The sequence below is a fragment of the Solenopsis invicta genome, chromosome 1 (assembly GCF_016802725.1).
Source record: "Solenopsis invicta isolate M01_SB chromosome 1, UNIL_Sinv_3.0, whole genome shotgun sequence".
Taxonomy (NCBI): Eukaryota; Metazoa; Arthropoda; class Insecta; order Hymenoptera; family Formicidae; genus Solenopsis; species Solenopsis invicta.
In genome coordinates this window covers 24,712,112-24,726,507 of record NC_052664.1, presented here as the reverse complement: position 1 = coordinate 24,726,507, position 14,396 = coordinate 24,712,112, and the positions used below count along the sequence as shown (strand labels likewise).

At 34.8% G+C, this 14,396-nt stretch overlaps 1 protein-coding gene across 4 annotated transcripts in view; it reads right to left on the bottom strand.

Moving 5' to 3' along the window:
• Positions 1 to 288: 288 nt before the first annotated feature.
• The window catches only part of LOC105202069 (monocarboxylate transporter 4), a 98,821-nt gene continuing 84,713 nt past the window's right edge, over positions 289 to 14,396 (bottom strand). For 3 of the 4 annotated variants that reach the window (XM_026132450.2, XM_039452312.1, XM_039452313.1), the window contains 4 exons: positions 13,355 to 13,637; positions 12,004 to 12,178; positions 11,199 to 11,405; positions 7,897 to 8,336 (listed from right to left, as the gene is read on the bottom strand). In XM_026132450.2, the coding sequence (XP_025988235.1) occupies positions 7,897 to 8,336; positions 11,199 to 11,405; positions 12,004 to 12,178; positions 13,355 to 13,637 (1,105 nt within the window). Of the gene's footprint in view, positions 8,337 to 11,198; positions 11,406 to 12,003; positions 12,179 to 13,354; positions 13,638 to 14,396 lie in introns of all 4 variants that reach the window. The other variant, XM_026132451.2, reaches the window with a different exon arrangement.

The window sequence follows — 14,396 nt, the reverse complement described above, 5'->3', positions numbered from 1 at the left end:
TATTCCCTTTAGGATGAATTTGGACAGCAAAAAAATTGTTTACTACATGACAGGATATACTTCATATACTGAAAGTTTAATAATTTTTCAAACTTCCGAGTTTGGAGCCTTTCCTTGTCAGTTTAATAATCTAATTATGAGCCCTGGTTATTAAGTGAATTTAATTAAGTTGAACATTTTGTGCAATCTTCAACATATGAATTTGTTATTCTAAAGGGATAAAACCTATTTTTTTATTTACACTTAAAAAAATGCCAATATATAAATATGAATGAAAAGAATAGTATTAGTGTTGAAGGGCGGCGAAAGTTCTACGCAAAACTTACACGGTCTCGTGACCGGAAACATACTCTTCTCGCAGTGATAGAAATTTGCGAGAGATGAGCGTGTTACTTTATTGTAAATTTATTAATCGGCGACAAGGAACGGAAGTTCATCGTGGAGCCACACACTTGTGAATGTGTACTTAAATGTAAACATAATAACGAGCAAATTTTAAGATATTACATTGTTACGCAAGAACATTAAGGAAATCGGATTAATATTGTTACGTAGCAACAAGTACAACCCCAAAACAAGGGTCCACTCGCAATTAGATACAGAAATCGCAGATATCTGTCCGTTTTTGAGCGTCTATAAATTTTTTATGTGAAAAATTCGTTGGTCACCACGATTGTAACCGGTACTATGAAAATATGTGCCTGCAAACTGTAACGTGTCAAGCGTGAAAACCATATTAGCTTTTAGTTGCCGTGATTTCTTTAGGATCAATAGTCGATGTGATAACATTACTTTGCATTGTACTGTCTTTTTTTCATCTAAAATACAACGAATACGTATACGGAATAAAACAGCAGAATTCTATTCGTCAGCACTGTACTCAGAGCCGAATTTCCTGTTGTGATATGACAGAGGCAGAACAAATTCAAGCTCTATTGTCAACTTCATTAACTCGCAAATTCTGGGCAGTATATTCCTATTGTATTATAGCATAAAGAAACTGGTGATTATTAGTTACTAAAAAGGATCTCACGCATTATTCCTGTATGTATAGTCTCAACCGTTTTACTCGTACTAAGTTTTTCATTATATATATCATGTTATCATGTACCGTTTTTGGAAGGAGGGAAGTATTCTTATTGCGATAATATCAAGTATCGCATAGTATAATTCTTGTGATGGAGCAAATATAATTTAAATAAATAATGGAATTATTTAAATTACACCTTGTATTTTTTTGTTCATTCGTATTGACTTGTATTGCGATAACTTATTCGTGTAACGAACAAAAAACATCTTTAGTAAACTACATTAAATATATAATTTAATATGAAGAAGCGTACATAGAAATAAGTGTCAAAAGTAGTGATTGAAATATATCACTAATAGTCTACACACTATACTAAAAATTAAATATACTATTATTACATATATGTAAAAAAAGAACTCGTGTTTTAAACTGTTAATGATCACTACATTTGATCTGTGATAATTGTGGATTTAGATGAGACAATCAGATATTATGACTGAAAAGGATGATAAGAATATATGTATAGAAGTAACGTATAATCGGATATATACTTTATTGGTCCAGCAGGTTTAACTACGTAGAACTATTTATAAAACTTTACAAAATGCTCAACGTGTTGCAATAAGGGAACCTTGCTTAGGTATATTTACAAGGCAACGGAGTTACGCGATTTCTAAGAATCGATTAACGACAAAGCTGTTACGTGATTAACGTGATTACCTACCGCAGGTTCCTCAAGAGAACATCCATTACAATTTCGTGATATTTCGGGTTAAGATATTTTCATCGTAAACGCAACGTGATTGTGCAAATACCGTCAAGCTCGGATTTTGATCTAGCTAGAAAAACCCGCTACAAATCTTTTTCAACACAATTTGGAGATATAAAATTTAAAAAAATTTTAAATACCATACAAAATCATCGTGAGGCACATATAATCTTTCGTGCACTTATCCCACAGACACACACGATTAATTCTGAAAGATTGTCCTGAAAATTATAATCTAATATAAACGGTAATTTATGAATAAAATAGTATATAAATTATCTATTACTAGATTTTAATAATAGACTTAATAATAGATTTAATAATGTGAAAAGCACATACGTTTTGTATATAATATATTACACGAGCAAAATGTATCATACAAAGTATATCATGATATAGAGACGTAAAAGTAATTATTAATAGTGTCAAATTTGTGAATTTATTACTACCAGCATTGCCGTAATAGTTTCATTAATTTTGACAGTAATAAATTCATGAAAATGCATAATTTTAAAATTTACCCTTTTGTATCCTTTTAATTCTTTACATCCCATTAAATAAAAACACATATAAAATATTTATATGTACTTATACATGTAAAAAAAGAAACGAAAAGTTTCTAAATCATTTAATATTCTCTTTTAATATTTTTTGCTTTTATAAAATTTATTGATAAAACATATATTTTATAACCGAGGTAGAGATAAGCTGCAATATTAAATATATTACTAAACAATAAAATTGGTACAAGGACTGTAAATAATTCGTAAATCTTTTGAGTCTAATGAAATACTATAATATGGGGACATATAGTAATTGCGACACGATCCCCACCAAACAGTTTACAGTCCAAAGTGAGTTATTTGTTTACTGTGTAAATTCGTTAACAATCCCGATCTAATGATTGCGAGAGACTAATTTACGAAAAAATGTCATAATCATTTACAAATGTGTCCCGATAAAACACGAAGATGTTCGATTCTCGTCGGCGAATTCGTAAAATTACCACATGTGATTTCACTTTTGCGTGCGCTCAACCATCGAAAATCGAAACTCGATTATATCCTATAAAAATTGGCAGTATACAAACAATTCATCACATCAAAAGTTAATGTGTATATATATTTTTTTTTTATATTAAAAAAGATCTCATAACGACCGTTAAGATTGGTAACGTTTTACGTTGATACTTATATATATATATATATATATATATATTGATTCAAAGAAATCGGATACTTTGTTCAACGCGACTAAGAGATACTCTGTAACATTATAGACTACAACTTTTACGATCTAACAAATTCGCCGCCTGACACGCGTCGATAATTACATGTAGTAAAAACAGTTTTACTCTAACGCAGGGAACATACGTTTTAAATTCTATCAGTGGGACGTCTATATAAAGAGCCCACATCGTGAAATATCTTTTGTGTTATTTTTATGGATAACGACATGGTAATGTAATACAATTTTACAAGTAATAGAGCAAATACGGATGTACAGTTATTTAAATGTGAAAAATGATGAAGATTTAGCTTCTCATTTAAAATACCTGAGCCAAAAAAGACCCTTAATTTATTTTATTAAAACTTCTATTTATAGAGATATTAAAATAAACTTAGTGAGAATAAAATCTTTATTTCAATCACTTATAAAAATAAAATACATTTTCCATATAAAATGCTTATAAATAAACAAAAAAGTTTTTTAAACTGACATTGGGCCTTATTATGTTTATGAAATGTAATAAGGCTCGAATGAAAAATAAATCGAAACAAAGAAACTAAATATTATTTTTAAAAACAGTTTTAAAATTATTATTAATTAAAAATGAAATTTAAGTAATTTTATAATCTTTAGAAATTTTTTCTCTTCAGCTATTTGGAGCACTTATATGCATTTTTAGCTTCCCAAAAGTTAGCAACATCGAAAATCATTCCGTGATGCAAGTTTCACACATAACAAACAACAGTGGCATAACAATAGTTATACAAGTAGACTTATTTAATTAGTACGTTGTTTTTCTAAAAAAATGTATCATTGTCTCGCAAATTATCAACATGAGGCCAATTATATCTGTGTACATGTGATTATTTACTCACATTATAAATTATAGTGATGACATTTAAGGATTTAACACACATTTTAATGGAAATGGAATAAAGATCTAAAGAATTTCACCAAAATATGCACTGAGTCAGATCCAAATTTGGGTTGAAACTTTTGCACATTCAAATAATATATGTATATATATTAATTAGTATAATACATACTTAATAATTCACACCAAACTAATAATATTAGCTCGAACAGGTTATCTATGTAAATTTAATTATTATTCTCAGAGCCTTATCTTATTTATTAAAAAAAATATATTTAAAAATATATTTAAAAAATCCATGTATACATGTGTTATTTTCTACAATTAGGTTGAATAAAATTACAACATATTATGTAATAAACCATAAAATAATATATATTTGATAAACTTTGCAGCGAATTTTTATAAAAATGGTATGCATACGTGTATAAGTTTTATAAAAATTTTTTAAAAATGCATACACTCATTTCGTCACGTTGCATCAAACAAACGTGTCGCTGCCAGTTCTAATCCTCAATCCCTCTCAATTTACTTCCTGATACATCTTTTAAAGATTTACTCTGGATGCAAAGCACGTTTTCAAGTAGTAAATTCAAAAGTGGGCCTATTTAGTGCTGGGCCTTATTCGGCTCAGGTACCTTAACCAATCGTTAAACTATATAAGTTACGTCTGGGGAACCTAACTTTGGCCCCGTATATTGTGCGCTCCTGCTCTAACAGCTTTAACTTTCTAATTTATATCACTTAGTCAACTCGGAAGTAAAAATCGTGACCCGCATATGGGCCGAAAATCGAAATGCGTGAAAAGAGGGAAAAAGGAAACGTATAAGCTGAAGAGGATACCCTCTGATTGACTCTGATATTACCCAAACGAGACGTCACATGAATTGAAAATCGTTCGTTTCGTGAATCGGAGATTGTTCCACTTTCCAGAGATTGAATCAATACGACGGTGCGTATTAATTTAATTGGATTTCATTATATATGTAGGAAACTCTATTCTCTGTAGACTTCCTTATACGTAATAACACGCTCAAACTATGACAAATTCAACTACGATTTCTATGTAATCTACATTGCTATGCTACTTTCTTACAGTCGGCAAACACCTTTGCGATACTTTCTACGTTTTTCATCGATCAAAATCAACTGCGGCGAGGTGACAACACGATGCATGGCTCGTATCGTGCGTAAGGATTAATTTCGACATATAGCAAAGTACGTCATACGAGAAAGTAGGAATATAATTAAGTTGTCGTCTAACATCATCCCTCAGATTAAATACCTAGAGCACTTAATATTCAGGTACTAATTATATTATCGTAAAGTGACTCGGAATTATAATTAGTCTTACATGCTGATAGGAATAGAGCCGACATTCGTGATTGCACAGCTAATACGAGTCAGTGCGATAAAACGCCATAAATGTTTCTTACAGCGAATTGTGGATAAATAAAATAATAAAAGGAGCAAGGGTAATTTAACGTATCTTATAATCCTGAATAAAGGTGTATGCGTATAGGTTCCTAAACAGGAATCTATATGTGAAAGAATTGTAGAATCGCAAAATCCCAATTGAACAAAAGTGAGAAATCTGCACAACTTCGCGATGATCCGTCGATTCGTCCTAATTTATCTATTTGCATCGCAGATTCTTTCGTACGCGATTTCTTCGACCTCGAGACCGTTTTCATTCGCTCGAATCGTTCGCGCGCGATGTTTTATATTTATTAATATTATATTTAACGATACCTGCGGCGGAACGTTTCCGGAGACCAGCTCCGTGCGCTATACGTTTATGCCCGTCTGTAGAGAAACGACGCGTCTGCTTTCAATTACTTACACTTTACACGCGTGTGCATATATACATATACATATAAATGTAGCTTCGAAACTCTCTATACGACGAGGAAGATATTGATTTGAAATATTTGCACGACTAGTAGTCGACTAATCGGACAGTCAACGCCGAAATGGAAAAGGATAACTGTCGCGAATTTGGACTAAACTCGATTCGTCAATTTGCCACGTTCGAAATGCAAATAACGAGGATGCTCGAAGGCCAAAGTGGTGAACCCCATTTGAAGATGCATTCAAAACTATTCGCCGTGCTTCGCGAGATTTATATGACTCGGGTATGAAGAGTCGAACGAAAAGGTACATTTATAAATGTATAAAAATTGTGTTAATAAATGCATAAAATAATGTTTTAATCATTACAATTAATTTTAGTATATATTTTAAGATTACTTAAAAAAATTCTGTAATAATTTATTTTATCCAAAATAAATATTAGACTTTAGAATTATAGAGAAAAACGAATTTGCTGGAATACAGATTTAAAAATTATTACGTGGAATTATAAAAAAATTTATATCGGACGTTTAAGCTGGTTGCTAAAATCCAAAACTTTTTGCAGCAATATTATTATGATTGAACATTTACATAATTATTTTGACGGTCCAACATAAAATTATTTCTCAAATCTATATCAAGCTAAATTTTTTAGATATAGTAAAATTATATTCTTTCCATACAAATGTAAACCGGATTTTAATATTGGAATAATAATATTCAAATTATCGAAATTATTATTCGAAATTTGAACGCTTAAATTTGACTAAGCAGACAACAATTATTTCGAATAACATTATAGTATCCGAATGTTTTATTCCAATACGTTTACATAGATTGCAATTTTAGTTATATTTATTCGTGCATAAAATGTTGTATAAAATATATAAATTGATACGTATCATTCGACCACGTTGCTATAATAATCATTCGCGATTTTAGAGTACACGGAAAGAACGGTTTTGTTGAAGTATCTAAAAATTTAGCTAGATACAAATTTGAAAATTACATAGAACGCTCAACTATGAAGATAGTGCTGCAAAATGTTTTAACATTTTAGCAACTAGTTTGAGCGTTCAATTAAGTAAGGAATTTAATTTATATTGTAACGTAATTACACTCATCCATCTATACCCAGTTGGTTAATTAATCATTCTATCCTTTCCTTATATCCATTACTTTAATTTATCCATTACAATAATTATGTAGATGTTCCAGCATACTTATCATCAGGTAAGTAAAAATTATACCTTTCATAAAAATTCGAAAAAAAAGAAGCTTTTCATTCGACATCGCTTCGGCGCTTTTCCATTGCAACTTTGTCGTTGAATGTGCGTTTAGTCAGCGGACAGTCGTTTCTCCGACGGCGATACACTTCAAACAAGCGCATCAACACGAATAAATATTTTCCTAATACGCGCGTAATATATTTAAATTTCATCTATCCGATACAGACTTTACGCTAATTCAATTCAATAGTCGATCGCTTAGCAGTTTACTAGAAATAAAAAAGGAAGTGGGGGATGTTTCTAAAAAGCTTAACAGTCATTCCTTCTTGATTTACGATCGCACGAGTAGCTATCTTGCGCGCGTGCGACGCGCACAATTATTTCCTTTTTCATGGCTCCACTATTTTACTTTCCGTTTATGCTTGCAACTGCGCGCCGGCTTTTACGCTAATGGTCCCCCAATCTTCAAGAGCCACCCTAAATTTTCCAGTAAATTATACTCACGCGGCACACAAACGTGAAAAATAAAAGAGGTAAGAAGGGAGACAAGCGGATAGCATGTAATAACAAAACCTAATAGCGATAGCAAATTATAAAAAAGAAACGCGATACTCCGCTCTTTCCCAACGCGACTTTCGAAGCTACGAGAAAGACAAGAAGATAAAAGCTTTTATAGAAGCTTCCTAAACCGGTCTTTCGCGGTACAAGTCACAAGAAATCAATATAACTTGTTCATGCAGATCGCGTCGCGATGAAACGCGATAGCGCGGCATTTCTTCCTGCATGTCGCTGCAATATTATGTGTGTGAAATTAAAAATTGTAAAATAAAAGGAGCATTGCTAAACTCTTTGGTTCCCATTAGCTTATAGTGACGCGCCAACAGAGCCGGGGGTGAAACATCCCTCCGTCTTACACGCTGGTGGTAATCTGCTCTATGACGGTGATGTCGCGGTGACGTCGCGGCCTGCTCCGGTACGGATCCTGATGGCCGAGGCCCTCCGGCACGCTCTTGCTGGGCCTCAACGGCGTGTGGAACTGCGGATGGCAGTAGTGATCGACGATCGGGTGGTGGTCGTGCACCCGCTCGACGAAGTCGCGGTCGCGCATGTCCTCGACGTCCAGCGGCACATGCAGGGACTGCGACTTGGGCAGCCGAGGTCGCGGCGGCGGCGGGCACGCGCAAGGCGGCGGCGGCGGCACGATGCCGAGACTAGAGAGACGTGGCCCCGGCAAGATCGGCGACGCCGGCTGCCGTCCCCAGCCGACCAGGAAGAGGAGCGCCGCGCCGCACAAGGAACTCAGCGTGCACGCGTAGTAACCCACCCGCGGGCTGCTCGCGTTCATGTAACCTGCAGGAGAGACACGACAGAATGCGGTTAAAGCGCCGTATATATATCTGTCGCGAGTTCCTCTGAAGGGAAGTCCGAGGGATTTCGGCTGAATGATGCATAGTGGTTTAAAATATGAAAAGCTCAGAAAAGAGTCAAATTTTTCAAGTTATGATTTCAATTTTTAAATGACATGTCATCCCAAATATCTATTACATGATACGTTGCTCTTTTTATTATAATAATTATAAATTGATAATTTTAAAATATCTCCTTAAAGTCGAACAATTTAATACGCATGTTTCATAGCGTTTTGAGCATAATATTGTGTTGGCTGATACAACATTAGTAAGACGCAAATTTTTTATTTTTTTTTTTGCATAATACCCTAATATAGTTTAATTACAAAAAATTCTTATAAACAATGTGGAATGTTTCTTTTATAAGTGTTTTCAAATGTATTCTTTACGCAGTATATAGATCAATGAAATAAAATGTGGCGCGGTATATGTGGTCCGTATTCAGCGTCGTTTCTCAAATCTCAGATCTCGGTCTGTCTTTGTCTCGCGCCACATTTTTATAAAAAATGATAAAAAAATAATCTTAAAATAGTGTTTAATATTACTAATGTATTTAATAATTATTATACGTATTATGCATTATCCTGTAATAGAATACACACATGTATTATTATATATCATGTAATAGATATTATGGAAAATATATAATAACATTGAAATAACTTAAAAAATTTGACTTTTCGCCAGTTTTTTTCATATTTTAGATCCTACTGTGCGATGGGAGATGGAGATTGGAAATCTTGGATTTGTCTCACACAGGGATATGACTCGGATGAAACTTTATTATGCCGGGAAAGATTTTTAAAAATTTTAAAAATACAAAAAAAATTTGTGTAAAATATGATTAATCAATACGCTTTGATTTAACAGATGATTTTTCCCGTTTTTTAAAATGTAATGCACGGTTAGACCAATTATTGAAAATGTTGGAAAATATGTTGCGATGCGGTAATTTTTAAAAATAATGTAATCCTATAAAAATAAAAAAACCAGAGAACACGTTATGATTTAAAATATTTATACGAGATTTTCTAAATTTTTTTTTAAATAATTGAGAAATCAATATCTTTTATTTACAATACTCCTTTATAAAATTAGTACCAATTATCATCATCGTAACTGTTAGATATTGTGTGAAAATTAAATATTTCCAAAAAAAGGTTTATTTTATTTAACTCATAATGGAATTTAATTTTGTCCTAAATTGCTATTACACGTGCCGTTTAATTTTATTTGTTTTTAAATTGTGCAGACTTTCGCGAAACAAATTTCAGCTTCCGATAGATAATACGATAGCAACGACGAGGAAATTCTGAAATTACGAATTGATGAGATTCCAGCGGTTAAATTAAACTCCTTAAAGTGACCGCTGTTCTACTGATACAGTACGCTCGAGTCTTACGAATATGCGTGACAGTTGTCATGCTGCCTTGAATATTCTCTTAGCGGGAGAGAAGCCTAGACAGGAGCGTATTCCAAAGCCCCGTATATTATTATTATTAAAGACGCGCCGGCATTAAATTCATACACAGGGACCGTAAGACCATTAGTAGGGACGGATTTAACATGGGAGAGCGGATTTCGCCCACCTCGATGGCTCTAAGGTTCTAATACCGTTGTACGGACGTTTGAAAGCACGAAGAATCTGCGTTTAGGAGGAAGTAACTACACGCTTTATAATAGATATGATGCAGAGCCGGAGGCTTTATCGAAATATTATGTAAAAGGCGCACATAATGGCTCTGTCAGTACGTGTAATATCTGCCGTCAGCTGAATACAAAAATTCGTCTCGTGTTGCGCGAGAAAAAAGAAAGAATAAATAGTTATATAAGTATAATTTTCTAGTTATTTCAAATTTTAAAAGCGACATATAAACAATAATAAAAGTGAAATTAAAACCGATAATATGATTAATTAAGCGAAGAAGAATGTCATTTTTCGGTCGAGGCGAATTTGGTCTAATAACATTTGGGTGAATTTTTACAATTTCCAGTTTAATAAATTCTTTACAGTGTGTTTTAATGATGATGCTTATTAGCATCATCATCAAAGTCTCATTAAAATTGCTTGTTAATTTAATTTATGATATACATATTAATTTTAGTGATTTTGTATTTTAAGACCGAATTTGAAAATCAGATTCATATTCAATATCCAAAAAGTTATAGGAAATAACTAGTCTCATTCTAGTGTTTTTTTTTTTAGTGTGTAATCGGCGAGATTCCATTAAAAATTATGAAAACTTACATAGATATTATTAGGTATTAAAACCAAAAAATGCCGTTTTTCTTCGTTCTGTAATTTTGTACACGAAAAGAACGGTTTTGCTGAACGGTTGCTAAAGTATTTAAAAATTTAACTAAATACGGAAAACAATTATTTAGTGGCTCATTAAATAATAATTGTAACGCTCGAGCTTAGTAGAATGACAAAACTTTTTGCTGCATTGCTCGTTATGCTTGAGCGTCCTATATAATTATTTTGACGGTTCAATAAATTATTTTCAGATCTGTAATAAACTAAATTTTCAACTTTAATCATTGTTAACTTTAAAACTTTTTACTTCAGCAAAACAGTTTTTTCCATGTATAATAATAATTCTTTTATAAAGACATTAATTTTATACATGTAAGTATTATATATAATCTGCCTACGAGTGTAAGTTCGCGTTTCAATGAGAAGCAAAAGGATCGTTTTTGCGTGACCTGTCGTAATGATCTCCAAAATAAATCAAGGCTGAAGGACCCGAGGAACCTTCGTTGGAAACTGGTGCACCTGAAATTTCGTATTACTTGCGCGTACCTGTGAGAGGAACTCCGAGAAGGATGGGCAGAGCTTCCGCGGCTTGCACCAAAGCCCACGATCTAGCAAAGTGTCTCGCTCGCAGCCTCTCCAGAGCCAGCATCTTCAGGGAGTAAAGGGTGCCGCCGAGCGAGGCGCCGTAAAGTGCGGAGGCCAGCACAAGTCCGTGATAACCTTGCACGCTACCAAGCGCCACTTGAGCTACGGCTTTAAGCAGAGGGAAATCTAATTTGAATCGATAATCCTTGGAGGCGTGATCCTTGAATCTACAATTTCTAGGTCGTCCGCGCGCAAAAATTCATGCGGCACGATTTTCTAGCTTGCATTTCCCGACTAAGCATGATTTCTTCTCTGTAACTTTCGCGCGCGGCGACCAACTCACTTATGAATTTCAAATCAAAAACCTATTTCTCTTGTATGACGTATCGTACTCCACAATTTTGCCGGATTCAATTTTCATTTGAAAGGGCGTTTTGTTGCAGAAGCTATGCAGTGAAAAACGATCTATTGAAATGTAGAGATACGATATAGATCTCTTCGCAGTTTTGTTGCAACAAAATCAAGAATGGAAAAGAAAATCTGATATACAATGGAAACAGTGTAGAATCGGGAAAAAACGCTAAAAAATTTAAAAACGAAATGAGATAGCCATTCCAAAGAATAAAATAAAAAAAAAAAAGAAAATGCAATAAAATTTATTAGATCGTTGCCACCATCATGATGCAAAGCGCACGTCTAGCAATTTGAACTTGTTTACTGGTTAACTACAGTCATGTGTGCCAAAGCAACCGCAAGGTGTACTGACCAACCCCAATGAGTGCCGCTTGACAGAGATATTGCCTGGACACTAGGCACTGAGCGGAAGGTCTGACGATAACCACCCCCAAAGCCGCGCATCCGAGTGCCGCCGCCAGACCCAAAAAGGTCTGTAACAGTACCAGGGCGCTGGCCTCCAATCCATCCTGGTAGCCCTGCAAAGCCTGAAAGTGATGTTTCTCATTAAGGCTGCGCCGGGAAAGAACGCGCTATACGGATCGCCACGATAACGCGGACAATGATGCCCGGTAACGACGCCCGTCTAATATCGATTATCGAAATTGGCCCCGTCTATCCCCCGAGATTACTCCGGAAATCGCGAAATTAGGAAACTCTCGACGCTCGATCGATTCCGCGTCATTAAACTCTAAGCAGAAACGTCACGCGCTACCAAATTGTCTCGCAATCGTTTCGGTACATTTGGTCAATATTCTTTTGTCTGATCTGAAGCGAAATGGCTGAGAAGCGGCTTTTCTTCCATCCATATCAATCTAGATAGCATTGCTGCTGGCACATTGCTCGCATCGTATCACGTGTTGCTATCAGAATTATAGCTACTTAGTCTGCACTTGTTGGCAAATTGATGCTTACACGATGTGGTTACTTTGAGAATATTGAGCAACTTGTTAGCAACTTGCCGATAACTTACGCTACGCTGAAATAGTCAGCAAAATTTGTGTTGTTGCCATAATAATTTATAGTATCACACAATGCTATTGGATTGTTAACAACGTGAGGTGACTTTGATGGTGCTATCTTGTCATTAAACTGCTGCACTGAAAAAAAAGTCTAGTTCTAACTACCAAATGTATAGTGAAATAATATCAATTAAATATTTTGTCAATATAATCAAAAATAATTTTGTGTTTCTAAATGTTTAGTAAGTATTATCAAATCTGGTGTAAGTTACTAAATATTCAGAAAAGTAAAATTATTTTTGGTTACATTAGCCAATTAATTGATACTATTTCACTATACATTTGGTAGTTATTACCAGTCTTTTTTTTTCAGTGGCAACACACACACACACACACACACACACACACACACACATATATCCGCGATTCAATTTCGAATATTCGAAATCGTGAATTTATTGAAGACAAAATGCGGCAAGTTGCCAACGTCGTAAGCAATCAGATTTGTCCGATTTTGCTGAGACACGTTTAGTCATCTGAGAAAGTATCAGCAATATTTTGTAACGCTCCGAGAGGCAAATTGACAACGCGAACGTGGAACAAAATTTTCGTGACTTTTCGCCACGTTTCTGGAAAATAGCGAACACCCGGAGACCCGTTGTCAAAGAAGGAAATTCTTTTACAATCACTGAGTACACTTACAATATAGAAAGCGGGAGTATAAAGACCGAAACCGGCAGCACCGGCGGCCAGCATGAGCATTCTCACAGGACGTGATCCCAGAGGACTCAAGTCGACCAGCGGCTGTCTCGGTACCTTGGTCGCGGATTTCTTCTCTTTGACTTTGCTGCGCTGATTCTTTAGATGCAGAATGGCTCGCCGCTGCGGATGGTACAGCGAGGCACTCCGGTAAATCAGCCCCAGGAAGAAGGCCAGTGAGAGCGCTCCGGTTACCGATTGAAGTCCAAGCCGCCAGCCCAGCTTCCTGAAGGTACGTACAACAACGCGGTTACGATCATCGTGCAGGAAACGTCGAATCAGCTGACGACGGTTCTGCCGGCCGAGTTCTTGCGCTCCCGTAGCTACATTTTATCACCAGTGAAAACTACTATGCTTGCATTTCTGAGAGAAAATTTTCCACGCTTTGCGAAGCGTTTTTTTTTTCCTGCCCTTTACAGTTATTACTCGCCCTCTCATTCGCGAATCATCTCCAAATGTTGGAAAATTTCTTAATACTCGACTAATTATGTTTAGCACGCGTTTAACAAGCAAAATTATACAACTTTTTTTTCATATTTTGGAAATTATTGTCGGACTAAAATTAATTGTTCGTTATGTACGATGCAAGAATATCAGGCTCTGTAAAAGTAGTTTGAATTATTAAATTTTATCGTCATTATATCGCTGTAAAAATGAAGTGCTCTTTTAATCGAGACATAATCTTGTCGGAAAGTAATTGCGGAAAAATTTTCGCAAATAATTACTTTGATATAACGCAAACTCATTGAACGATGAAGTTTAACGACCGCGTAGATTTTTGAGGCTCAAGTATACATTATTTTCGCATAATTTTTGCAACTTGTACAAAAAGTTGTGTAATAAAGTGACTTTTGATTTGAGGTGCGCAACGACGTTACCAAATTATTTCGTTATCCGAGAAGTTATGAAATTCACATTTACGCGGAGGCAGTATTGCTTTCGAGGAGCAACATCTATTTATTCTCGCTGTTATTTTAGAGTACAG